This window comes from Electrophorus electricus, chromosome 9, assembly GCF_041902795.1.
Source record: "Electrophorus electricus isolate QZ-2024a chromosome 9, ASM4190279v1, whole genome shotgun sequence".
Taxonomy (NCBI): Eukaryota; Metazoa; Chordata; class Actinopteri; order Gymnotiformes; family Gymnotidae; genus Electrophorus; species Electrophorus electricus.
This window is the reverse complement of record NC_137505.1, coordinates 20,137,554-20,165,106: the sequence shown is the minus strand read 5'-3', so window position 1 is coordinate 20,165,106 and position 27,553 is coordinate 20,137,554. Positions and strand designations below refer to the sequence as shown.

Here is a 27,553-nt window from a genome sequence, read left to right as displayed (position 1 = left end):
GTATAGAGGAGAACTACGAGTATAATTTATAGGATACATATATGTATTTTTTTTCTTGCTCGCCTACCGAGCATCTGTCCATATTATGCGCCTTTCCAGATGGTCCAGTGTGAGTCCATTTGGCCAGGCTCCTATCTCCATGTCCTTAAAGACTACATGTCTTCCACCTCCACTCATCGATGCTGCCTCAATCCGTGGAAAACTGGCATCCCAGTCTGTCCAGAAAATAATTCTGCACCAAAAAATAAACAAATAAATAATTACCATTTATCCATGGCTGACTTCAGGTTCATAAGGGAGTTATTGCTGAGTAGATAGCATAACATATAAAGGAGCAGATGCCCAATTATGGACATTCATTTGCTATGTTTGTGAGTCTGAGAGACTTAACGAAGGGTTTTCTACAGTAGGCTAATACACTACCACAGATAACACACTCTGTGGTCTTAAAAGGCAACCAAAGCAGTTTTGCCCAGCTAATTTGCTAATGAAATGCATGAGTAATGTCCTGCATGCTGTCATAAACAAGCAAACTCTCACTCCTATATCTATTGATACAGTGATAAATTTACCAGCTGCTAAAGATTCAATAATAATCACTTAACACAGACAGTGCTACAAGCAGCCAGCCTCCTCATCATTAAAGGTCAGACTTTTTGGGAAGTAGCCAACAAATTAATAAACCAGCTCTTGACTGAGTGGTGGTACTGTTTCTAGTAGCAACAGTCCACTTGAAGACAACTTTCAAGATTTGCAGCATTTTCAGCATCTTAGGTGTCTCTACAAAGTATGCTTTCCATTTTCTGAATCTCCCTGCCCTTTTTAAAAGACTAGATTGTGAAATCAATGCTAGAGTTTTGTTTCAAAGTTTCAAAGGAACACTTCAGCATCCAACAAGACAGTTTACAGAACATCTCCCAGCTGGGCGCCAACACAAGATGCAGCTTGCGAGCTGAGATACTGCGTTTGTCCTCTCTACGTTGCCCATGACACTTGGCAGAAATTATTTCCGCTGCTTCCAATGGGCAACATAAGCCACCAGACTGTTTTCTATTCATTTCAATGCCAGCAAACATTCTCTAAGCGCAAGGGATTGGGATCAGCCTGTGACTATTTGGAGCCTGTGGTGTCATAGATGAGGCTCCCACTCATTCCCTAATGGTGCCTTAACAGACTTAGACTGGGACGAAGAACAGAAACAGGGCTGACAATAGAGAAAAGTTGAGGAGCAAAGAGGAAACAGCAAATATACAGCAAAAGACATAGCATGTTTTCCTTGATATGTCATTAAACAATTATGCCAGTCTATCCTCCTGAAATATGCTTACATGTTTTGTTAAGTCAATTTAAGCAAGAAAAAAAATGGTCTGCTTTCAATATATTTTAATGACGTTTGAGGTAGTTTGCTACCTCATTTGTTATCAGCTCATTACCAAAGTTTCCTTACCACATTACCAGTTTCCTTACAGGAGAACATGGCACTGTGAAGCACTACTCACCCTTGGCCTGGGTCCAGTGCTATAGCCCGAGGGTGCTCCATGCCACCTGCAATCAGGGTGGTTCTCATTTCTCCATTCAGCTTGGCCACCTCGATCTGGTCAAGGTTACTGTCAATCCAGTAAAGGTTTCCTGCAATCCAATCCACCGCCAGGCCCTCAGGAGTGGCCAAACCATGCTGAACCACCACCTCAATCCCAGTGACACCTGCGACAACACCCACACCAATATCACTAACAATGGCTGGATGGTGTGCTGAATTGACCACAACAAAGCATTCTACCTTTCAAGTGTGTGCTTTTGTGTGCCGATTTCCTCAAAATGCTATTTTGTGGAGATAACGGAAAGCTCTGAAGGAAAGCACACTCTCTTTAGACGAAAGGAGGCTTTCCCTTAGCTTCCTATTAAACATTAAAGGCTTTCCCAGACTGTCTATAATCCAGCTGTTTGCAGTTATCCTCGGCTGTGGAGGGCTTTATGAAATGCTAACAAAGGAGATGCAATAGCTGTGGTGAGAGCTGTGCAGAGAGGCATCAGGGCAGAGAAGGAATGACAGGGGTGGGTGATAAATGCAGCACTGGGGAGCAGAGTAGAACGGTCACCCAGAAAAAGAAGCATCCGTCAACTCCTTCCAAGATTTTGCAATTTACTTAAAGGTAGTCATGGCAGGCCTCAAAATGTGCCCCTGCTGTACTCTCAGGAACTAGGAGGACATCTGATCCATTTCTGCTATAGCGCAGACTAAAATTGGCCCAGTTTGGCCCACATCGGGATTCCACCATGGTTGGTTTCTGTGGTTCTGGGACTCAACACATACCTCCAGTGTCTGAGAGCTTGCCCGTGTAGATCTTGTCCTCCACCACGTCAGTCCAGTAGAGCAGGCTGAGGTTAAAGTGGAAGTCCAGCGCTATGGTGTTCCTCAGCCCCGGAACAAGTAGGCTGTAGTCACGCTTGTGGAGGTCTATCCTTCTGATCTCATGCCGGATGGAAAAGATAATGAAGGCTTCAAAGGGATCTGACACAGTGGAAAGAGACACACAGACAGCTAAACCCCTCACCTGTGCATCAAAATCAGGCAGCTGTTGGATATGAGCCTCACATCACTTACACCTATTCTACCTACACGTATGAGGAGTCTTCTCAAATAGAAAGCTGTTACACCTGATCCTATGGGAGCAATAATGTATAGTAGTCTTCTGAAATACGAGCCAGCTCAGTGCCGCATATGCTTTGCAAGCTCAGTGCACAGTATATCACACAGATGCTCATTGTCATCCTCGGACTAATGACCCAAATTTGATTCCCTGAAACAATTTAAAAGCATTTGGCAGGCATGCTGCTGTAAAGACATTAGCTTCTCACTGGGAGCCTCCTGATTGTGTATCCTGCTGTCATTGGATTATTGCTCCTTTTATTGCTCTGCACTCTGAGCTCATTCTCCACCTAAAGCCTGGAATGCATGTAGGTCCACTAAGAATTCATTACCCAGCGTGATATCAAGCAAGAATATTCAGTAAAATGTATTACTTAGCTAGATTTATGCAAGGAGGAAAAAGGGTTTTGTGATGTCACTTGCACTGCATTGTATGTTATATACGAACATCTAAAAGTGTTACAGAGTTGCCAAGACATAGTACCGTTTTGGCTTAGGCCCTCATATACATAGAAGTCTCTAAAAGCACCCTACCCATCTATGGTACTTATGTATTTCTTATGACCTACAAAAACTGCAAAAGTGCCCAAATTCTGTGGTTACCGGTACTGTGACAGCTCTCGCCATCTGGGCCAAGCCTCCAGCCGCTGTAACAGGAGCACTTGACAGCGGTCTTGAACTGCTCACACCTCTGACTGCACTTGAGGTGTCTGGTGCAGTAGTCCACCACCTCACATGTCCTGTTGTCCACGCCCAGGTGGAGGCCAGCAGGGCAGGAGCACACCACCCCTTTACTGGGAGCCACTGTACACTGGTGACTGCAACCCCCATTACCTTGCAGGCATTTGTCTGGAAAATTAGAGATAGGAAATTATTGAGAATAAGCACCCTTCTCAAAAAGGGTATCTTTTCTAAGCATCTTCTTTTGACATATGACAACTCTTCAGTAGCTGATGGTCTCTCTGTAAAGTTGCTTCTGGCCATTAGTGGATAACACGTGGGTGTAACCAGCTCAGAAACAACATTTTTCAAACTCATGTTCTCATGTCCATACATGAACGACTGCAGTGTGTTTTTGCCATAATCAAATAATGACACCAGGCTTTATCTGCAATCTTCTCTTCTAATTTACAGATGAAGTCAAATTAGTTTATTTTAATTGGACAGCTGTCAATCGTACCTATCTTAATTTGTGTATTATAAGTAATGTTAGGTAGACAAGTAGTGGTGACCCAATACATTTTGCAAGCCCTGTGAAATTTGTAATAAAAGGCTGATTTTGCATCGTACTCTTCAAGAGCAGAGTATCAAAATCCCAGACGGGCTAAATAATAGAGCATGGTGGCCTGTGCTAGAGTGCCTAGAGCTAACAGCTGAAATGCCGCATAAAAGTGTCAATAGGTAGATGGCAAAAAAAAAAAAAATGCAACCAAAGCTAAAAAAAAAAGAAAAGAAAAAAGTAAAAAAAGTAAAAACCATCTGCATCTAAATTGCACTGAGCTAATCAAGAGTGCTACCCAAGTGTGACAATACAACATTATGTGAGGTCACACACTATTCAAGACATGAGCCAGCTGCTTTATTACATTATAGAGACAGGCAGGGTGCAGAGTGCAAAGCAAACAAAATGAGCTCTGTCAAAGTGGAAGATGTCTTTATTACTCCTCGATCTTCAAGCCAAATGAAAACTGAGACTCAGCTACGTCATCTCCTTTCCAGACTGATAAGAAGCAAACTTTCTCATACTCCATTTCTCCCTCTCACATCTCTAATGGAAAACTCTTTTTTTCTTACTGAAGCACGTGGTTCTTGGTAAAAAAGAGAAGACCACTCTAAATGGGAAAAAGAGTAAAACTGACATTGTTCCAAGGACTTTAAGCTTCTAGTGATTAAGATGATCCCCTCTGCACTGACAAGAATTTAATGTTCTCCACAGGGAGCCCTGAGGTACCCAGTAGATCAGGGCAGCCTGCTCCTCCCACAGGCTGCAGAAAGAAACGGGCTCATGGCACTGTTCCAATCAATCGGCCCTTCAGGGTACTGCTGTACAATCTAATTGGCACTGAGGTGGCAGCACTGTGGTGGGTCCTTTCAGACTGATAATACACCTACTCTGCTTGGAGCAGGCAGCTCCCGTGGGCTTCTCCTGGCGACGTGTCGGAACGCAGCGAAAACGTTTGTCTTGTCCCATTCTAAAAGATTACACATTGCCAATCCTCCCAAGGTTCTTTCCCCCAGTGACTGCTGCCGAAGCAAACGCATCATCATATGTGATCTCAGTCAGCTAGTCGGCATGTCGGCCCCGCACACATGGAACATGCGCTGGTTTTCATTACACTACTTCAAGGATAAAGAGTGAAGCGGGAATGAAAGGAGCCCTCTGGGATATTGAGTGCTAACACAAACACAGTATCTTTAGGGTGTGTTCAGCCAAGAGGTGGTAAACACAATACATATTGATTTGCTCCAGTGTGTACCAATCTAGCCACACAGTGGGCATCAATCTTGAACATGAACAGGGTTTTTTTTTGGGGGGGGGGGGGGGGGGGGGGTTTGAGTATCCATTACTATTGTAATACCAGACTCTGCAAGTGCATAACACATGTAGCATTAGGTCTTTTAGTGGTAACTAAAGAGTAGAGCCTGATATATTAAGGAATGGTGATGCTTTTACTGAGATAGTCTCCTTCATAGCTATGAAATTAAAAACAAAGAGCCACCAATGAGATGTGACAAAATGAAACATAACCTTCTTCATTGTAGAGTATTGTGAGAAATGACAATGTCTAATGCAGGCATGCAAAAGTTAATCCATTTGACAAGGGTGTTTATGGCCACCTGCTGTTGATTCCTTTGTCAGTGGCGTTCAGACAGAGCTCACTCAGACACAGCATCTGACAATACCCAAAACCGATGACATTAAGCCCACGACAGGCTTTGTAAGCGCTCACCACAGAAGGTGCCTTCATCTGACTGGTCGGCACAATCGCTCATCCCATCGCAGATCTTGTGGGGCGGCAGGCAGGTGGAGGTGTCGTTGCCGCAGGGTTGCGTGGGGGGTTTACAGACAGACGACTGGCATGAGTCCTCGTCTGAGCGATCCTCGCAGTCGTTGTCGCCATCACAAACCCAGCTCTTACTGATGCACTTCCCTAGGGAGGCAACACTTAGTTAAACCCAGGAATAAATCAAGCTGTCACAGCTAACTGGGTATTTCCAGGAAGGCATACTGATATCTCTCATGCAAATAAAAGACTATGGAGAATATGAGTATCAAAACAAAACCAGATACACAGACAGATAAGAAGAGACAACACAAAGAACAGTGAAAGCAAATAACCCGAATAAAGCAGACCAAACTGAGAACACACTTAGTGTCCTAGATTGACCTTGATATTACATTCGAGTTCATTGCTATACGTCTGTATGAATATCACCTTTTCTTAGAGGTCTTTGAGGATAAACTGTTCAGTGTAGATTCTTTCAAGTCACAGCTTGTCAAACACCCTTATTTCATTGATCAAGCCATAATGTTTTGCAGCCTATTACAGAGCCTTAACTGAGTTTAATATTAATTCTTCCACTTCTATTACAGGGGACTGGACAGAGTTTAGGATTTTACAACACTGAACATCAGAAGGAGAAAACACAAAACGCTGGAAAGCAGAAAAAAAAAAAAAAAGGTTTTATGATGCTGCCCAGTGGTGCCTTTTTCAAAGCATTAATTCATAGTATTACAATTTAATATCAAAAAGTCTCCTTCTGACTGATTTCCAATGAGGCTGGTGTGATTTCCAATGAGGCGCAAAACGCCTTGGTATTCATGGCAGACTACAGTGCTATACGTTCTTTGTCTTTCTTTCTTTCTCTCCTTGCCATTCTCAGGCACATTATGACTAGAGCCCATTTTATGCAGCTGAAAATAGCGTGCTCTGCCTCGCAACTGGCAGAATGCAGCTCTGTGGTGTTTAGTATACACAACAATCCTAGTCGCCACATCAGTGAAGGGTCAGCGCCATCCTGGCTTTTCACCAACCTGAGTCTCGGCAGGTGAACTTGGCCTGAGGGTCGCACATCCTCTTGATGCCCACACAGTCACTTTCGTCGCTGCCATCCTCACAGTCTCTGTCGCCATCGCAGCGCCAACGCTCAGGGATGCACGTGCCGTCAGCACGGCAGTGGAACTCCTCGCCGCTGCATTCCACGGGGGGCAGGGCTACGGCAGACGGGACACACGATATTCTGGTTCCATCTCATCGTACGTTTACTGCAGAATCCTTTGCCTGCTCACTGGTGAAAAAACAGCTAAACTGGGAGCTGAACTTTTTTTTTTAATGACACCAATTTAGGTTATGGTCAAATAAAGTTTTCCAGAAGACTCTGGTTTGATACTGAAACAGGCATTAAAGGAGATTTCAACACCAAGGTCAGGGATAATGGTTCGGAAGAAAAATAAGATCAAGTACATAGTCCAATGTCGTTTGAGTATAATTCATTTATGCAGCCGGGTGGTCATTAGTGATTTATATTCCACACTGTTAATCCACAGGTGTTAAATAAATCTTACTAAACCGCTTTTACAGGTTTAACAAGCCAGTTGCTAAATGGTAGCCTGTGCTTTTCAGCTTCTCAGTTGTCCCACCAAATGAGACGGGTGGTAAAGCTGAAGTAAAGTGCAGCAAAGTGGCAGAGCGATTTGCTCAAGGCTTGATCCTGCACGTTCGCATTGTCTCCGGCATCTCACAGAGACAGAGAGAGCCAGAGAGGGGTGCTGTACTCGGATCACAGCCCAGCACTGGGAGGCGGTAAGCTGGGCAGGCCCAGGGAGACAGCCAGGGGCCGAAGGCCTCTACAAGGAGTTGGTTTGATGAATGGCCTCCTCATTTCTGTGACAAGCTGGTGAGCTGAAAGGATCGCAGCACCCGTCTCAGCTTTCAGAGGTAATTACAACAGATTAAAAGATTCAAATCTGCAGGGTCGTTCTCTAGCGGGTGCAGATAAGATGGGGATCCGTGGAACACGGGGGAGAGAGAGAGAAAGTTTCAAACTTATGTTCAGCAAATTAGGGACATTGCATCTAGCCAATTATAAGCAGCTGACGTGATGGTAATCTCCCGGCTCTTTATGTTGATTTGCTAATCACCCGTGTTAAACAGATGCTGTGGAAATGGAACATTCCATAGACTGGTTTAGCAGCTCATATGTAGCTAGTTTTAAATCGCTGAAAGAGCAACATCTTGACACTCTAACTGGTCTCATTAACAAATGCCATGATTGCAGTAAAACGTACAGGTTTCCATGGCATGCACATAACTGAATCATTTGCTTCTGGTTGCCAGGGCTACCAGCCACTCACCAGGGGCAACGGCTGTACAGGTTGTGTTCTCGTCACTGAAGTCACCACAGTCATTGTGCCCATCGCATGCCCAGTGGTCCGGGATGCACCTCCCAGTGGAGCACTGGTACTGGCCACTGGAGCAGGCATGGACACAGCCAACCTCATCACTGCCATCTCCGCAATCATCATCTGAGGGCACCGGGGTCATAGAGGTAGAGAGCCGATTATGAAATACTGGAGAGGCATTGGTGGGCCTCTTCTTTCTCGCAGCGATATTGCCTCCATTAAGATGAACTGACCTTGCAATAACCTCCACTCACGAAAAGAGATAGTTACGGGGGGTTACATGGTTTTGTCTGACTGCTTCAAACACTGCAATCCTGAATGTAACAGCTCAGCGCAAAAACAAATGACAGAGTGTGTATGCAGTTTGAACAATGCTAAGGGGGGGGTTAAGCTTCACATTAGGTATAATGTAGCTCCAGTATTAAAATAATAAAAATTGGCTGCTCATCTACATTTGAGGTAAGCAGAAACTTTTTACAGAACTATTCTTTTAACTCTCCTGTTGTCTTGTGGGTCAAAAATGTCCTATTTTGCCTTTTAACAAAACACCTATCTGCATGAAATGTAGTGACTTTTCCTGAAATGATCCTAATTTTAGAAAAAGTAAAAAATTGCTTTAGAAAAAAAATTCAAGAAAGGTGTTAGATGTTTGGGCTACAAAATTGTCTTTGCATTTTACCCATCATGAATTCATCGGTTTCAGTGCGCAACAAGTCAAAGATATTTTTTTTTTTCAAATGCACAGAAAAACAAGAGAACAGTGATTTAGAAGAGGATAAGATTTCTGAAGAAGAAGATGGGGAAGAAGAACCATAGCATGGTGCATCATCTTCAGGTGAAGAAGAAATCACAGAAGATAAGCGACATTTTTGTTGAAGCACAGCAAAATAAGATGATCCTTGTCACCATATGACAGTCAGGGCAAGATGCCAAAGAATATCATAAGGATGACACCATGGCCCACACCATATGTAGGTGCCTATGCCCAGGACATTGCATAAACATTCTACATGCTCATCACACATTTTGGAAGGTTTCTATAAATATGGAGACAGCTGAAAAAGGATTAATGATACTGACCTGCAGGCCTACATAGGGCTGCTAATCTTAGTGGTCGTGTATGGGTCCAGAGGCAAATATACACCTAGTTTCTGGGATGCAGTGAGTGGAAGAGCAATTTTCTGTGCCACAACACCACTGAAAGTCTTCCACATTTTCTCAAGAACGTGATGATTTGATAACCATGAGTTAAGACTTGTGAGATGTGTGAGAGGCAAACTGTGATATAAGAAAGGTCTGGAACTAGATAGTAGAGTGTTTGCCAAACCTCTTCAACCCAGAACCTGAAATAGTGGATGAGTAACCGGTTCCATTCAGAGGTACAGCTTTATTTTCATATCTGTAATATAAGCGATATTAGTTGTAATGTTATTATTCATTCCTGTAATATAATTGATTTATGTTCATGTTTCTGTTTTGTATCTATTATATTATTCTTATTTATTGTTGCTATTTATACACCTTGTGGGTGGGTGCAATGATTCACAAAATGGGAGAAGACTAGTATTTTGTAGTTGAATTGCTCATTGTACAGTATATAAGAATACAGTATATCACTATATTCACAACTGTTTCCCTACACACATTCAAAACTACTTGTGGGTGATACACGTGTTATGTGTCTGAGCAAGCTCAACATTCTATATTCCACTGTATGTATTTTTAATACTTATCAAGGACAAATTAAGCTGAGCCTCACCTCTTGCTAAAGAATGAATGTTTACACCTATGCAATAGCTTAATAATAATAATTAAAAATAAAATAAAATAAAAAAATAATAATAATAATGATCCTTGACTTTATTTAAGAAAATAATTATGATATGTGTGCTGTAATAAAAATGAGTGGTATGCACTGATTAAATGGAGTCTTTTTGCACTGTTACTGAGTAAAAACACAGATATTATATTTGTGATGAATGACAGGTTGGCTCTTCAGGTAAAATAGATCTGTGTTTTATAGTTCAATTAAACTGCTTGTTTTTATGGGTTTAGTGAAGGTGGGTCATTTTTGACCCTTAGGACAAGGGGAGTATACAGAATGTTAAGAAAACAGGAGGGCTTGACCCACAATAAATCATGGATCTTTGGTTTTTTTTGTGGCAACTTTAGGTATGTATCCAATGAAAGAATCTGAATCACAAATAATGCCAGTAAAATTAATTACATTTATAAGAGTGAACAACAGCAACAGTTCAAAACATTTCACTTGTCTACACTGTTATGAATTAACAGAAGGAACAATTTGATGCCGGGGACCCACCTGAGTCACAGTGCCAGTTGATGTTGATGCAGCGCCCGTTGGCACAGCTAAACTGGGTAAGTGGCTCACATGTTGGGAAGGCTGTGGGCAGACAGGAAGACCATGAGGATGGGCACTCCAAAACCACTGACACTCCCAAGCCAGGCCAATATATCACTGTCTCTTTGATACACTGGAGCAGAAAGCCCATTTTTCATTTTGCATTTAGCTTTGAAATATTGCAAAAGAAGTTTGTCATGGCACAAATTGCTTTGTCATGCTAATAGATTAAATTTAGAGGATTCTTTGTCCTCTGCTAGTATTTGCAGACTTGTGTGTGCCTGTGTGTATGTGTGTGTGTGTGTGTGTGTGTGTGTGTGTGTGTGTGTTTGGGAGGGCTCTTGCTTCAGTTTTTGGTCTTTACAAAAGCAAACAAGGATAAAAATCCCGGCAGTCACACATTTTTTTTTTTACTTTTACGTTAGTCTATGTGTATTGCTGAAGCCACAGAACCCTGAAGGTCATGCAAAATGTCAACGTGAATTATTGGTATTTTCTCTGTGAGGTTAATGAAAAATAAGTTGTGAGCAACTGGGGAAGCAGAGTGCACCTAGAGTGTGGAAACAGTCGGAGGCAATAAGAATATGCCAGAAGGCAATATGGAAGGAGCAATGGGACATGGTGGAGAATCAGTCTGAGAATGTGCCCTGAACTACAAATAAAAATACAATTTGTAGACCGTGCATTTCATTTTTAATTTTTTTTTAAACTCTGCTGGGTATAATCTTAATGGAGATATGCTCATGTTGGCATTGTAAGGGATAAGCAAAGGAACTCAGAACTGAAACACTTAATGGCTGATACAAAATCCCCACTTGCTGTTTATAGTGAATAGTACTTTCTGGTCAAAAGGAGTAAATACATGTTTTATGATGATGACTGAACAAGCTGTTACAGTAAAATGTTAATAATATTCAAGTTTAAAAGTTGCCACAATAAACAAAATATGCTTCTCTGCTGGATGTCTACGTCTCTGTGACATAATATTTAACCAAACATATCAGCATTCTGATGCTTTCAATAAGTAATATTTCTGTAATTAGTAAATGTGTGTATTAATCTTTGCAATAAAATCAGGAACCATGTCTATCGGTTCTAGTGAGAACTACACAATAAACCCCATTCTATTAACATTTCTACATAACGACTTCCACAAAAAAAATCCACATTAAATTTCCACATAAAAATTTTATGCACCACCATATTTCAGAAGCAAGTCTTACACACAATTATTTAACAGTCCAGCATCCATCCATCCATCCATCCAATCACTCATTACTAAATTACTAAACATTACTAAATATAAGTACAGTCAACTTAGCCTGGTACCACTTTCTTTTGCATGCTTTGTTTCACTAAAACTGTATACCCACTAAGAAGAACGTGTCCTCAGCTAACACAATAGAATTATTAATATTATTATTATCCCTTTTTTTTTCTGCTGACAATATCCTTATCACTGATTACACTTATATGTACTTCTGCTTCATAGCATAATTTTATGATAAAGTTGATGCATGATCATCATAATGTATAATAAAATCAAATTTTAGGATCATAAACAGTGACAGGAGCAATTAATCAAACAATGTCTTTAATTTTACGAATTCGTTTTTCTGCTTTGAGAAACATCTACAGCTCGGTCTACGCAACTCAAGACACAAATGAGTTTAAAATATATGCTTTTGGAACGGAGACACTGCTCAGGTCATCTCATCATGGAAAAGATTACTTATGGGGTTTTATGACATATCTCACACTCCTCTAGTCAAATCACAAGCCAATCAAGGGAGAGTGGAACCGAAAAGTGCCATGGTGAACATGAAAAGGTGTTGCTAATCTGAGAGAGCTCAATTAGTTTCCAAAGACAACTAGGTTGCAGTTAGAAAAAAGAATTTCAGAAAAGAAAATGTGTGTCAAAATGTGCAATCTAAAATGCAGGCAGCAGGTAACAGTATCTCAAGCAGATTTTTACAGTCCTTTGATTTTGCACATGGCTTTTTTGCTCCTATTTTCATGACAGGCTTGTCTCAAATAAAAGAATAGTGGGGATTGCAGAAATACTAACACTTGCTTGCACAGACCGTTTTACAGAGAAAAAAACAATAAATGGTGTCTCCCTAGCTGACAGTACCAGTTAATATACAATTAACAAACAAATTATAAGCAGACTACTGGCAAATGGTATTACTTACTATCAACCTAATAGGAGCATAAGAAAAGTTGTGGTAGTGTTTATTCAGGATGGTTTATTCAGGATGTTTATTCAGGATGGCCTTTCCTTTGACAAGAGACCCAATCTGAAAACATATTGTTACTCAGATAAACTTATTACATTTAAAAAAACACTGTTTAAACAATCACTTTTCTATGGGTTTGGTTGTGTGTGTGTGTGTGTGTGTGTGTGTGTGTGTACTATGGATGCATCTCTATTTTTCCTGGAAGTGCTTTGTTTACCATCCTCAAATTTTTGTCATTATCAAAAAAAAACAGAAACAAAATATATCTAGAAAAAAAACATTGCCTGAGCAACATGCCCCACTTAAACAATGCAGTAAGAAGAGGAAAACTGTTGAATTCCCAAAGCTCAGAAAAGGCCTAGAGAATTCTGAATAGAAATGATCAGGGAGGTAAAAGCCCAGGGTCCCAGGGCTCTTCGTGTGCACTCTAGCCGCAGTGCAGCATTGGCACTAGCTTAGCGCTTAGCGCACCCATGCACTAGAGCTCTATGCCTACAATATGCCTGCAAACACACTCCTTTCAGCCCAGCTTGATTATGATTAAGTGAAGCCAAGCGTGCACTCTAATTACTGCTTACGCAGGGTCTATTTGTGAGGGGGGGCACCGGGGCATCTTAAGACGCAGCAGAGGTAACAGGGACAACTGCACTTGGAGCAATTTGCAGCATTTGGTAAGGGAGCCTTAGAAAGCAGAATTTAACTCTTAGGGTGAGATGGCAGAGAGGAAAGTGCAATCTGAATTAAGGCCTAGCCCTGAGACCAGCTATTGGACTTATGGATTTGACTCCTGATATGACTGACCTAAGCAATGAACCAATGAAAAAGTGAATGTTCAGGATAAAATCCAAACCAGAAGCCAAAAAAGTTTTGGAAGGATAAACCTCCCCAGATTAGAATATGAATCAGGAGCAACAGGTGTGAAATCTAACTAGAAAAGTTCTCAAACAGCTGTCAGGTGTGACTCATAACCAAAACTCAAATGAGGAGTATGAAAAGAGGAAACCATGAGGTATATTTGACTCCGGAAACATATGCACATAGCCTTATAAGCCGATTTCCATGGTTAGTCAATTATTATACTCAATGACATGGTATAGCAAGATATGGGTGCTATTTAAAAACCTCCAACAGGCTTTTCTCCAGTCAGAGAGCACAGAAGTGTCTGGCTTTTGATAGTGACGTTTCCATAATCTAGCATGTGACTACCTCATGAGTCATTTAAGAAGACTCTTACTCAAGCATGCTGGCCCCTAAATATAGGCTTCTCCCCACTCCAACAAAACATTATTCAGAAAGAGATAAAATGATTTCAAGGTCTCTAGGAATAAAGGCTGACATTGAAACAGTGTACTGTACAGCTTTTTAAGAAACTGATTGAGAAAAACACCCTTAATACCAGAGGGACTTAAAGAGCCAAGCGTGCCCTGATCCTAATAACACTGTGCTGTCCTCCTCATTGTCCTCTCCCATGGTAAGATTGTTCACTTTCTGCATGATAACCAGAAAATGAGAGGCAAAATTATTAATTCATTCACCCAAAGCTGGTGCAGCATTGCAGCATGATAATTCTGGGGAAACAACATTCACTGAATTAATGCACAAAATCTTTCTCCCTGGAAAATGTTGTTACAAGATGAAAGCAGGCCGATGAGGAGTTACATTGAAAATACAAATACATATAATACCCATATGTCATATATCTTGTTCCAAAAGCCACTCTGATATCCATTTTGAAATAGATTGTGCTTTTTCAAGGGGCCCCAGCAAAGGGAAAGCCTCTTTATAGTTCATTTACCATGCGGCTCACAGGATATAGTTTAAAATGTCAGTTTACTATGGTAGTTCACAGCGGGAACATTTCCATACCACTTCCCCTGCCCAGCCCGTGTCATTTCCTCTTGTCCACTCCCAGGGTCGGGAATGCGGTCGCGGCAACTTTGGATCATAAGGATCACGGGCAGATTTGTATTACCAACGAACTCTTAAAAGCCCCCACATCTGATTTTACTCCCTATCCCCTCTCTGCTTGGACAAGCACAGACATGGAGTCTAGGGGGGAATGTGCTTGCCTGGCAAGTTCTGAATCCAGATATACGGCTCGTCTGTGGGAGAATGATCCAGGAGACAGCTGCAGCCATGCAGTGTGCTTAAGGCTCAGGGGCTAATGCTGGCACGTTTGACAGAAAAGCGGCGACACGCCACCAAGCCGAGCTCGGGCTCCTGCCCCCTTTATTTCCGAGGATTAGACCGGAAGGCAATGACTCACCACAGGAAGTGGACTCGTCAGACATGTCGCCACAGTCATCGTCGCGGTCGCAGCGCCAGGCCTCGGGTATGCACCGTCCGTTTCCACAGGAGAACTGACCAGACTGGCACTGCTTTGCTGAGTGAGAGAGAGCAAGCGAACACTGATGGGGCCACTCTGGTTGTCACCACTTTACAGATTATGTGAGCTTTCGCAAGGTTGAGCTTGCTGTCGCACAACCAAGCAGCATTTCCATATCGCGGTGAGATGCTGTAACCTGGGAATCACTGAAATTGCCATTAGCAGTCAATTAGCAAAAGCATTCACAAACCTGAGGGGATATGGGAATATGTTGAATGCTTCAGCCTGGTGTTTTGACAGTAAGAACCTGAGTTGTATTGGGGCATGTCAGAACATTGACAAGGGAGCATATGTCACACCTGTCCCAGGCTTCGATTGATCTTATAGCACTTATAACCTGAAGAGAGTTACAGCTGGCAACAGGCCAGGTGTTACTCCAATATGTAAAAATGAGGTTGGAGACAAGTGACTGACATACAGTAGTCAAAAAGCTGAAAATCATTTTATATACACCTGCTTGAAAACACTGATCTGTGTGCACTCCATTGGCTACAAGGTTTTGGTGCTTTGATGTATGAAAACACATATGATGAAATTCACAATGAACTCATGAGTGTTGGAGTATTACTTTTGAAGGTAGCAGTCTATGTGTCAGATTCAGGGATACACTGTAAACCTCACTGTGAAGAAAAATATAAGAATATTTATTGATTTGGTAAATGGAGCCCTACCTGAGCAGGTCTTGTTGGACTCATCTTCATTGTCTCCACAGTCGTTGGTTCCATCACAAAGCCAGCGTTTGGGAATGCAGCGATTATTGAGACATCTGAACTGGTCCATGGGGCAGCTGTGGTTAGCTGCACACAATTACACAAAAAACAAGATTCAGCCATGCTTTCTGCTAATGCTGAGTGGAGATTTTGAAGTTTTCCTTTGGTGGCTCTCTCTTTCCGAAAACTGTTTCGGCTAATAAAGTCATTTATATTACTGCACCTCGGAATGCTAAACACATCCCCAATAGAAAACAAGAAACAACTCATGAAACAGAATACTAGAAAATGGATCTAACAGTAACGTTTCAGGAGAATTATGGGACATCCCACCAGAGCAGAAAATTGATCTTGCAGTTCTGTCAGAAGATCACATTATAGCATTTCTCATGATGAAAAAACAGTTTAACTATTGCTCGTCTTATCGATTAACTCATGAGTTATTTGCAGTGGTGTGTTACTGGCAACATTTTTCTATTGACTGTGCTGTTTGTGTGTCTAGTGGATCTGTGTCTATGTGTCTCTGTTCATCTGTCTGCCTTGATTGCATCTGCATGTGTGTGTGTGTGTGTGTGTGTGTGTGTGTGTGTGTGTGTGTGATTTCCTGCCTGTTGGATACTTTTTTATTTTTTTCACCCACTAATTAAAATATCTAATGGCCCTTTACCTACAAATGTTTTGTAGTATTGTAAACTGAAGCAACAAGCCTTAGCATATTCATGTTAAATCGAGCTTGTGTTACAAGTGGACAAATGTCACATCCATGGAGAGGCAGGCAGTCGGGGGGTATCGGCACAAGCAGGGTGAAGACGCAGCGGGCACGCACCACAGACATGGGCCTCCTCATCACTGCCATCCAAGCAGTCGTCATCGCCATCACACATCCATGCTACCCGCACGCACCGCTGATTCCTGCACTGGAATTCCTCAAGCCTGCAACGTTGCGCCTCGCCATCGCCAAACGAGTCTGTGGGTGGGAGGGGGCGGGGGGTACAAACCAAAATAGCTTGGCAAAGTATGTTGCTGGGGAAGAGACAGGATCCGCTGCCCTTCAAACATTTTGCCAATACTGGTTCTGACAGAGGATGCTGTGGCGTCTGTTGCTTAAAGAGAATGTAGAGAGTCAAGTCATGTTCTATCGCATGTTTCAGAGTGGGCTTAAAATGGCCTACCTGAGCAGGTGATATTGTTTCTGTCCAGGTGTTGGTTGTCAGCACAAGCGCACACTCGGCCCCCTGGGACAGACAGGCAGAGGGTACCGCAGCCTCCATAATTCACCCTGCAGGCGTTGTCACCTAAAGAATAAATATAGGCCTAAACAACTGATATCCACAAATCTCCTTTTTAATGATGTTTCCGCCTGCATGTGTATTTATTGCTTTTGGGCTTTTAGCAGCGTTTCTCCTAGTGGCACTGGGGTTCAACAGCAAGTATAAAGTCTCTACCCATCTTTCTTTCACTCCATCCACAACCAATCTGCTACTGTTGAGGGATGCGGGAGACACGTGTCACATCCTTTACAATCACATGCCAAGTGAATTATGAGGAACATCACTAAAGGGAGCTATCTAACACTACTGTGCTTTCAGCAGAATAATTTGTCTTGTGCACAGTGGCGATCAGGGCACTGAGGAGGAAAGCGGCAGTTTTGTGAGAAAACTGTCACTAAGTTGAGGCTTGAGATCTATTGTAAGGTTCCATTTTGGGAGAAGTGCCTGGTCCAATGAGATAAAAGCCAGTGTTTTGCAAGCGCCAATCCATGCTATTCCAAAGAGAAGGAACACAATTAATCTCGCTGGCGACAAGAGCTTCGGAAGAAAGGGGCTGTTGAAATCCTTGCCCGGGTGATAGTGCAGATTGGCAAGAAAAGTATAATTTTCTTCTGTCATTTATATTAAAGGTTTTGTGGCTAAAATAATGAAACAAATGAAGACCTCTTCTGCAGCTGAACCCTCCAAGTAGTGGTTAAAAAACATCACAAGCTTTCCTTCCCAGCATACATCTGAACTAGTTCCTCTTTAGGATTTCCACATCTGAACCATACTGGCAACTGCTTCTGCACTCCAGACGGCATGCCATTTTGGTTTTTTTTGTTGGTTTTTTTTGGAAATGGTGATCGAGTCTTTTTGATAGCAACAGATCGGTCGCTTTGCTAAAGCACATCTCCTGCAGGTGGTGAGGGATGGAGTGCAGGGAAGGGAAAAGCATGGCTGCGTTCTCAGTGGCCCGCTGCACTAAGTCCCTCCCCCTGCGGCTGCGTTCTCAGTGGCCCGCTGCACTAAGTCCCTCCCCCTGCGGCTGCGTTCTCAGTGGCCCGCTGTGCTAAGTCCCTCCCCCTATGGCTGCGTTCCCCAGTGGCCCACTGTGCTAAGTCCCTCCACCTGTGAGCTGGTCCTGACACCCGGGTGAACAGATGAACAGATGACAGCAATCATCGCATGGAGTTGAACAGCCTAAAGAAAGCTGTGGGCCACACCTCCCAGGGTTCTCACCATGCTCCCCATCATGCAGGTCCAGGCCTTTACCTGTAGATGCCTTAATCACTGTCACTGTAATAATTTTATTTTGTAATAGTGGTCCCCACAGAATATCTAAAAAAATACCCTTTACTGCTAAACCATGGGTGGCGGTGTTTTAACACATTTATCACTAACCTGTTTATCATCATCACATTCTTGGAGTCTGTACAGAAGAATACTACTCATATCTGGGAGAAAGATTCCTTTGGTGATTCAACTGTGCAAAAAGAATGTGAAGTTTGGGTGGTTATTTTGGAAAGTGTCTCTTTGAGGGTGCTTACCCTGCTGACTCTGCGCATCAAACACTTTGAGTCCAAAGAGAGGAGGTCTCTCACTCCTCAGCAGGGTGACCTCACCAGACAGCACATCCAGCTGGAAGATGGAGGCGTTCATGTACTCCGTCCAGAAGATGGAGGTGTGATAGTGTGAAATACCAAAGGGGTGATTCAGCTCTTTACCATTGTAGACCACCTAGTTCACACAGAACAGCATGGATGTTAGAAGGAACTGTAAGAGTGGATCGAGGTAGTAAAAAAAAATAAAAAGCAAAAAAATAAATAAATATCTTTAAAAAATAAACTGGATCAATCAACCAAGAACATGCTGAAAGCTTCTTATATAGCTGAATCCAAAAAGGCTTATATGGCTGACCTTAAAAACACCAACAATGGGTGCAAGCATTCATGTAAAAATAATGGACAACACAAATCCATTTTGTTCAATCTTTGACATCTACTTTGCATTTAGAGCTGCATTTAAAGGTGCAGTCTTTGTTTATTTACTATATTGAAATAATTATGGTTTTCATATTTTGTTTCAAATTTCATTTGTTTTTTTAAGACTTGCCTGATACAAGATGATCATAATTATGTTTATTACATATTATTATGGAAAATTAACGTATCATGAAACATCAAGCTTTGAAAAATACTAAGCAGCCACCTTATCAGAAATGTGCTGTACCACGTGACCAATCACCACGGGCTTCTTTTCCTATAAATGCACGCATGCGGATCTTGTAAGTGTTTCATATAGTTAAACACTGTATCTTATCAGCACGTCAACAGACTGCTGGCATGCCCAATTCATCAGCCACCCTTCAGCCCATTCTTTGCTGGTTACCTTCTGACCTCAGAACCATTGCTGGCTGAATATAATTTGGGTGGTGGACTATTTTCAACCTCGCATTAACAGTAAAATTGTCGTGGCATGGTTGTGGGCTTTAAGGTGGTGCATGTTGAGCCGGCACAGCCGGGCTGCTGGAGATGTAATATGTGGCATGGTCACGGCTGGGTTGAGAGGTGACCACCACCGAAACATCTCCAGGCAACAGTAGTCATCAGGTCAGAACCTGACTATCAGTGAAGCACTACATATTGGTTAATAAATTGTGCATGGCAAGTGACAGGCTATGCAATCTAATGGTACACCTACAAGGTGCACCTGCTTTGTAGGTGTTACTAACAAAGGGGCTGATGTGGGTTGACCTGTCCACCTACCATTCGACCAGTGCCATTGAGATAGATTCTCTCTATGTGATCGTAGTAAGCATCACACCAATACATGGTACTGGTTCCATGATCCAGGGTGAGTCCATTGGGCCACAGCATGTTAGAGGTGACAAATATCTTGCGGTTGGTGCCGTCCATCCAGGCTTTCTCTATTCTGCCAATGCTGTCGTTTACTTCGTCCTCCTCCCAGTCCGTCCAGTACATCCAGCTGAAACAAAAACGCCATTTAATACCCTGCTGGGCTCGCATACTCTCTCAAAGAGAAAACCACTGCCACAGCAGGTGGAGGAAATTCAGCTAAAAGTTCAGCTACAGCTAAAAAAAAAAAAAAAAACAGGCGACACTTTCCTCACACACGTGGATGGAGAAAAGGGGCTGTTCACATCTGCTGCTCCAGCACAGGAAAGAAACAAACATTGACTTAGATGGCTAATCTGTCATTAAGAACCGACATCTGAGGTAGCTTTCTTTATTCTCTTGTTGCTCTCCTTCAGAATGCCACCCACTCTGTGCAAACATGAACTGTCATTCTCGAGGGTCCTGTGATATTTGAGAAGTGATGGGGTCAGTGTTTGGGCATGATCCCTTCCTTAGTAAGTGTGCTTAAGGGATTTGTAGTTTCCAAGCAGGCCGTGTGAGCTTTTCTCCCTCATCAGTGAAGGAAGCATTGCTACATGTGGATCACATAAAAAAATGGCTTGGAGACTGAGCAGCCAAATAGCTATCACCAAAGCCTTCATCCTTACCGTGTACAGCTATATACACATCCACACATAGGGGCAAAACAGAAAAAAGGGAGACGGTGGAAGAAAAGAGAAAGCAAGAAAGACCGCAAGAGTGAATGAAGGAATGAGTGAGTGAGTAAGTGAGTGAAGACTTCAGTGATGTTGTATAACATGGATGTGTATGCCTAATTACAGTCACTAGTAAAAGGTCCACCTACATGTAGATGGAAAGGTATGAATTCAGAAATAATTATTGAAAATGACTGTCCACACAAATTACCATTATCAGGAAGAATTGATGATAATTACTGATGTCACCTTGTCTGACAAACCTGCTGAACGCCCTGGTATTTCATCTAACAAACACACTGAATGCCATGGTATTTCGCAAATTGCAGATCTTACAAATTAGCGTCGTAATAATTCAAGCGCTCAAAGAGTGTATTACAGTTATTGAGCGCGTTTCTCCCCTGCTGTGACTCAGTGGGAAGAGCTCCGTAGGGCCTGGGTGAGACAGAGAAGGAAAGATAACAAACAAAAAAAAGTAGCAAATGGATTGAGTTAAAATGAGAAAAAGAGAGATAGATAAAAAGAGGGGTAAGGGTGGGAGGTTACTGAGTCTGGCGAGGTAATCCTTATCATGTTAAGGCAGGCTAGCAGTGGCATGCCAAAAGTGAGAGAGAGATATATTGTAGGGAATATATATATATATATATATATATATATATATATATATATATATATATATATATATAGAGAGAGAGAGAGAGAGAGAGAGAGAGAGAGAGAGAGAGAGAGAGAGAAAGAGAGAGAGAGAGAGAGAGCGAGAGAGAGAGAGAGGGAGAGAGAGAGTGAGAGAGAGAGACAGTTGGGGCTTATTTCAGCGGGGGAATCCCATCCAACAGGGCAGATAGAGATCATCGTGCCACCTGTTTACCTGATGGATGGCCAGTTTCTAATGATAGGGCCTCCACCCCACTTCTAGAAATAGGATTGAGCCAACATGCAATGGATGGCACAGTTTCATATGCTTTACCCTGCAGGCAGAGGTTCATAGTGCTATGGTGTGGACAGACAGGAATCATCCATGTTGATGAAGGCAAGGAACTGAACTACATATACGGTCTTACTCTTCATGCTTTTCTGTGTGCAGACGTAAGCCAGCAATGAATACATGGAAACATTGTGAGTATTTCGTAGCGCACAGTGTATACAGATGGGTTATCTGAATGGGCACCTAATGAGACAACCCATCCGTACACACTGTACACTTCAGAAATTTTAACAATACGATAAAGAGCTGTTCTGACAGGCCACTCTTACATTGGGCGAACAAGAAACAGTAGCTGTAGCTACAGAGCAAGTGCTCTGCTTGCAGCTTTGATGTAGTGGAGAGAAATGTCAGGTCTCTCAGCGTCTGGGCTGAAGGTCTTGTTCTCAGATCACTACTATCTACTTCCATAGGTCAAACTTTACATGCAGTGGTCCGCTATACAGCAGAGCCTTGGCCTACAGCCGATGATAGGTCCAAGCACTCCTTACTGGCTGTCAAAGCCCTGCACATCAAGGCTTTGAGGGAGCCGCAGTCACGCTTCCCTGTTGCTGCCAGTGCGCCGGCTGGCTCCTGACGACCGCGCTTCACCCAGTGCCCACGGTGCCGGCGTGCAGACTTCAGAAAGGTCGTCAGCTTGGCAAAGCATGCACCCCAAGAAGATATGAATCATTGACACATTACCAAGCTCGTCCCAGGACGAACGCCACACGTGCTCATGATAGTAGGAGGAGAAAATGTGAGGAGTCTACTCTGCATTGCTCCCACAAATATGCACAGACTCTCACTTTGCACTGAACAAACACGCCTGCTCTCAAACTATCACTTTTGGTGCTGATCACTCAATCTACTGTTGATGTTGTCATTTAGGAGACATTAGTTACATTAAATGCAAGAGGGAGTTGCATAAATTACATGAGCTCAGAGTTTGAACGATGAACATTATTATGGCTCTGAGCTAATGAGCCTATTGTGCTTGTAAATAATGTATCTATCCCACTGTCACTTTCCTTGTCTGAACATCTTTAGAAAATTTGATTAATTCTTAAGTATAAGATGTATTCAGTGACAAGCGTATACCATCACAGACTAAGATGGCAGTTATTGGTTATCGCCAGCCTTGCCCTCTTGTCAACAGAAATAAGTAACAATATAATCATAGTGCCTACAGAACAGAAGCAATTACTGCATTTTTGCACCATATAGGGAACTGAGAGTCTAGCGGAACAGTCTGTTCCAATGAATATGGGCACCTCAGATGTGCAGTGCATGCGGAGTGAGCATTTGCTTGCTCAGTTCTGCAGCTCTGCCTGGGAGCTGCTCTTCAGGATTCACTACATTTCTCTCACACCCAGGGACGGTGATAATGAGATTGGCTGCAGGCCATCAAACTCACCTCTTTATTGCCAGTGCCCTGTCAGCTTACAGGTACACATTTGCACACACGCACACATACACACACTCACGCATGTACATACACATGCACACACACATACAAACACACACACACACACAGCTTATTTGCAACTGCTATCCTGTCAGTCACATCCGACGCCAAACACAGAGCAAACAAAGATTTCGCAATGAGGAAAAAGGGGTGCACTCAAGTGTGCCCAGAGTAAAACCTCCTAGTTGGCCTAGATTTAGAACACACACTGCTTATGCTATTTAGACTCTGCTCTCCTTGGCTTTCTGCTCATCACCTCAGGAAACAATAAAATGCACATTAAAACAACATATAGGGTGCATAATTTATGTGGCCTTGCATCAGGCAATGTAAAGCTGTTCAGGTGAGGGGGTTTTCTTTAAGGCGAGCTTCAGGATAAAAGCAGTGGTTTACTGCTTACACTGTACCTGCTGAGTGGATCAACAACTATGGCTCTGGGGTGCGACATATCTCCCTCTAACAGAGTCTTCCTCGTGTCAGCCGCCCTTTCCAGCCTGGCCACGCTAATAGTCTTCCTGTAGCCATCATTTGTCCAGTAGAGGTTATTTCCAATCCAGTCCACTGAAATGCCCTCCACATTATCAAGATCTACAACAGGAAACCAGACAGGCCAAAGCTTAATATGCATTCTATTTACAGCATACACAACATTTGGTTTGTGTTCTCAATGGTCTTAAATCGGAATGGTATCAACAAAATGCAAAATGATATTCAAGGGTGAGAAAAACAATCACCATCTTTGAGAATTGTCTCTCGGCTGGATCCATGAGTCTTTTGCCGCCCTATCAGAAAGCTTGTGGTGTCAGCAAAGTAAATATATCCAGTTTCAGCGTGGTAGTCCAGTGCCCTTGGATTCACCAAGTCCTCTACAGGCACCATGTGTTCATTGCTGGACTTCGCATTTATATCCAGGCCACGAATTATTCCAGGGCGGCCCTTCCCATAGAAAAGGAAGAGATCGTTCTTGGGCTCTGCAAAGGTAAAGATAGCAAAATTGGTCAATCAGCACTTTAATATTTCATAAGTCTCTAAAGTGCTATGTGCATTTAAAATGCCAAGCATCCAACATCTAGGGACACTAAGAGATGACCTCTTACTCTTATCCTCAACTGAATACTAAATGTATGTAATGATCTTCAACGGCATATTCTGGCATTAACCCTGGTGGGCTTAGCTAGTCAAAGCAATGAATGGTGCAATCAGCACCTCTGGGCATGATTTGTCTTGATTGAGTAAATGAATTAATTTACTTGTCAAGGCGGCAGCACTGCTTTTTGTTTACTTAGACCCTGCTAGGAGGACAGGTGTGTGTGTGTGTGTGTGTGTGTGTGTGTGTGTGTGTGTGTGTGTGTGTGTGTGTGAGTGAGTGTGTGTGAGTGTGTGTGTGAGAGTGTGTGTGTGTGTGTGTGTGTGTGTGTGTGTGTGTGTGTGTGTGCGAGTGTGTGTGTGAGAGTGTGTGTGTGAGAGTGTGTGTGTGTGTGTGCGTGTGTGCATGTGTGTATGGGTGTGGGTGTGTGTGTGTGTGTGTGAGAGTGTGTGTGTGTGTGAGAGTGTGTGTGTGCGTGTGTGTGTGTGCGTGTGTGTGTGAAAGTGTGTGTGTGTGTGTGTGTGTGTAAGAGTGTGTGTGTGTGCGTGTGTATATGGGTGTGGGTGTGTGTGTGAGTGTGTGTGTGTGAGAGTGTGTGTGTGCATGTGTGTGTGTGCGTTTGTGTGCGTGTGCACGCGTATGTGTGTAAGTGTGTGTGTGTGTGTGTGTGTGTGTAAGTGTGTGTGTGTGTGTGTGTGTGTGTGTGTGTGTGTGTGTGAGTAGCAGGGGTGCAGAAGGACCTTTTCTTTCTATCAGCCTTTTTCCTCTGGAAGCTCTCACAATTTATCATTCTGAGAAGGCGAACTTTGCGACCTTTAAGACAATCAAATGCTTTGAGGTCTAAACAACACAACAGCAGCACCTTGAGTACATCAGACAGTAATTTAGCACAGCATCTCATTAGACCTAGAGAAGGTGAGGGGATGCAGGTACCTGAAGAACATCTGGATATAAATATAAATCACACGTCACCGCAGGAAGCACTCTCTTCATCACTGATGGTGCATTACACAGCACTTCGGGTGGCATTATTAACTGACCCTAGATTTTCACACTTGGCTACAAAATGTCAATAGACCACCCTGAGCTACATGTGCAGGGCAGAGTCAGAATGACATTATCCACACATAATGAATCACGCCTACGGATCAGTCAATAGTGTAACAGTACAGCATCATTTGGAAGCACACCATTCCTTGATAAATGATTGTCTCCATCTCTGTCAATCAGAATTCGTGTTGAGACACAGCCTATGTGCGAACCATTTGTGTTTGGTTTGCTAATGAGAGAACCATACAGTACATGCACACTTCTCACTTCAATTTCTGTGATTATTCCCAGCTCATATAATAAGAGCAAAAATAAGATGACACCCTATTTTAGTGTATATTAGTAATTAGATATGAAAACGACCTAAGGTATATCACCACAGATGTTATAAATAATCAAATAAGCAGATATGTAAAACAGCAGGGATTGAAAGAAACCATGTCGGGTGCTGTCAAGCGTACTGACTTTTGCACGACTGGCCGTCACTTCCCAAGATGAAGCCCGTGCGGCAACGACAGCTCCTGGATTTGTAGCTCCCGCTGAGCAGGCAAATGTGCGAGCATCCGCCAGCCTTCCCGTAGGGGTTAACCTCACACGCATGGCCCCGGACTGAAGACAAGGACATTTATATTACACAAACCCCCACGCCGACAGCATCCAACACTCTTCTGCATGCATATGTGGCTTGTTCGCAGATCTTTATATGTTAGCGTATTTAGAGACGTTTAGCGTGTTTGGAAAGTGATTCACGGTAGCAAGTGGAGAAAATGCCTAAGAAGAGCTGTGTAAAAGTCATTCAAATCAGTCCCACAAGCAGTACAGCACGCACTTTACCTTTTGGTTGAGTGAGTTTGTGGTAAACGCGTATGGCCCTGGAGTTCCCCATGCTAGTTAGCATCTCCGGGTCTGTGACATTAAAACGATTTATCCGCAAGACGTCTGACACAGCTTCATCAAGGGATGCAGAGCGAGTCGCATACAAGTAGTCCTCGAAGACAGCTAATCCATGCAGGTAGGCCACCTAGAACCAAAGCACTCTGACTCAAATTCATTTAATTTTTTCTTTTTTTTTTTCTTTCTTTTTTTTTTTTTTTTTTTTTTTAAACCTTACTTAGGTTTAAGAACTTACTTAGCAGGGGTAAAAGCAGAATGCCATCTTTAAAAAATAAATAAATAAATCCACAGGAGGATAAAACAAAACAAAAACATCACAAGGGCAGCCCCTTATATTATAGTTGTAGCATTCACAGAAAGATTTGTACAATATTGTCAATCCCATATTGCAACAGCCTGCCCTAGCACATCTTGCTATGGACTCTAATAGTAAACCTATACCAGGTGGCCAATACCTCATCTGAGACCTAGCTCTTCCTAAAAACTGATTGTATATAAACTAGACAGCACAGGGTCACAGAGAGTGCACGGGTTTTCTCCAGGGACATCCTCTCCAGTGTGACCGTGTCCACATGGTACATCTCTACAGGTGACCATCCTGCTGACATGAGGTGACAGGAATGAATGAACCCTGCATACAGCAGGCACACACACACACACAAACACACACACACACACACACACACACACACACACACACATACACACATATATCCTGCAGGGCTTTTCCTGAGCCCAGAGGAGAGACAGCACAGACCAGACACACAGTCATACACAAAGCCATACACCAGACGCAAAGCCCTAAGCATTGGACCTGTTTTTGGCTACTTGTCATTTTCGCTCACAGCGAGGCAACAAATTACCTCCAATCCTGGGGACGTTTTTATAATCTAAATAACTAGTAAGAAAATGTTTTAAAAGTTTTTGTTATTCTTGTGTGGTATCAGACAATAAATGGCTTTGGATATAACTTCAAATTCTAAACCTTCGCTTGTATGATTAAAATTAATATTCATTTTAAATATAATATGAATATGATTTCTTTGTTTCATTAAGTCAGCATATGGGTTTGTTGTAATTGAAAACAAGAAAAATTATCATGCGCAACTAAAATCTAAATTACAGTGAGTGCTGAACGGTGCATAAGTATGTTGTGATGAAGCTGCGAGAATGCTGCTTCAGAACAACACAGCCACCAGGGTACTGCAGCCATGAGGAACACTGCCTTCATCTGCTATGAAAAAAAAATAAAATTGAAAACGTGTTAGAAACTCCTTAAAAGCACGTGGGGGGACGATATTTATGGTCACCGTTATTTGAGTACACCTGCACTTGCACTGCAGTCTGCATCTCTTTGGACATGCCCTTCTCCTCTCTTATGGGTTTGCTCACTGGGATTTTCTTTTGAACAATAATAATCCCTAATTATCAGTCTCAGAAGCACACTTCAGGTAAAATATTCTAATGGTGAATCCTTTTTAATACAATCACATCTCTGGCCTGTGCATTAATTTAGG

General features: G+C 42.7%; 1 protein-coding gene across 5 annotated transcripts in view; it reads right to left on the bottom strand.

The window, feature by feature from the left end:
• Positions 1 to 27,553, bottom strand: part of lrp1bb (low density lipoprotein receptor-related protein 1Bb) — a 218,232-nt gene that overhangs the window by 84,286 nt on the left and 106,393 nt on the right. For all 5 annotated transcript variants that reach the window (XR_014125233.1, XM_027032840.3, XM_081720521.1 and 2 more), the window contains 18 exons: positions 25,977 to 26,163; positions 25,608 to 25,751; positions 23,740 to 23,976; positions 23,413 to 23,593; positions 19,771 to 19,990; positions 18,553 to 18,742; positions 16,925 to 17,047; positions 16,579 to 16,719; positions 15,714 to 15,839; positions 14,923 to 15,039; positions 10,378 to 10,458; positions 8,007 to 8,177; positions 6,687 to 6,866; positions 5,602 to 5,802; positions 3,254 to 3,499; positions 2,315 to 2,512; positions 1,500 to 1,704; positions 68 to 232 (listed from right to left, as the gene is read on the bottom strand). Coding sequence is in view for 4 of the 5 variants with exons in the window: in XM_027032840.3 (XP_026888641.3) it covers positions 68 to 232; positions 1,500 to 1,704; positions 2,315 to 2,512; positions 3,254 to 3,499; positions 5,602 to 5,802; positions 6,687 to 6,866; positions 8,007 to 8,177; positions 10,378 to 10,458; positions 14,923 to 15,039; positions 15,714 to 15,839; positions 16,579 to 16,719; positions 16,925 to 17,047; positions 18,553 to 18,742; positions 19,771 to 19,990; positions 23,413 to 23,593; positions 23,740 to 23,976; positions 25,608 to 25,751; positions 25,977 to 26,163 (3,113 nt within the window). In the remaining variant the exon portion in view is untranslated. The remainder of the gene's footprint in view (positions 1 to 67; positions 233 to 1,499; positions 1,705 to 2,314; positions 2,513 to 3,253; positions 3,500 to 5,601; positions 5,803 to 6,686; positions 6,867 to 8,006; positions 8,178 to 10,377; positions 10,459 to 14,922; positions 15,040 to 15,713; positions 15,840 to 16,578; positions 16,720 to 16,924; positions 17,048 to 18,552; positions 18,743 to 19,770; positions 19,991 to 23,412; positions 23,594 to 23,739; positions 23,977 to 25,607; positions 25,752 to 25,976; positions 26,164 to 27,553) is intronic.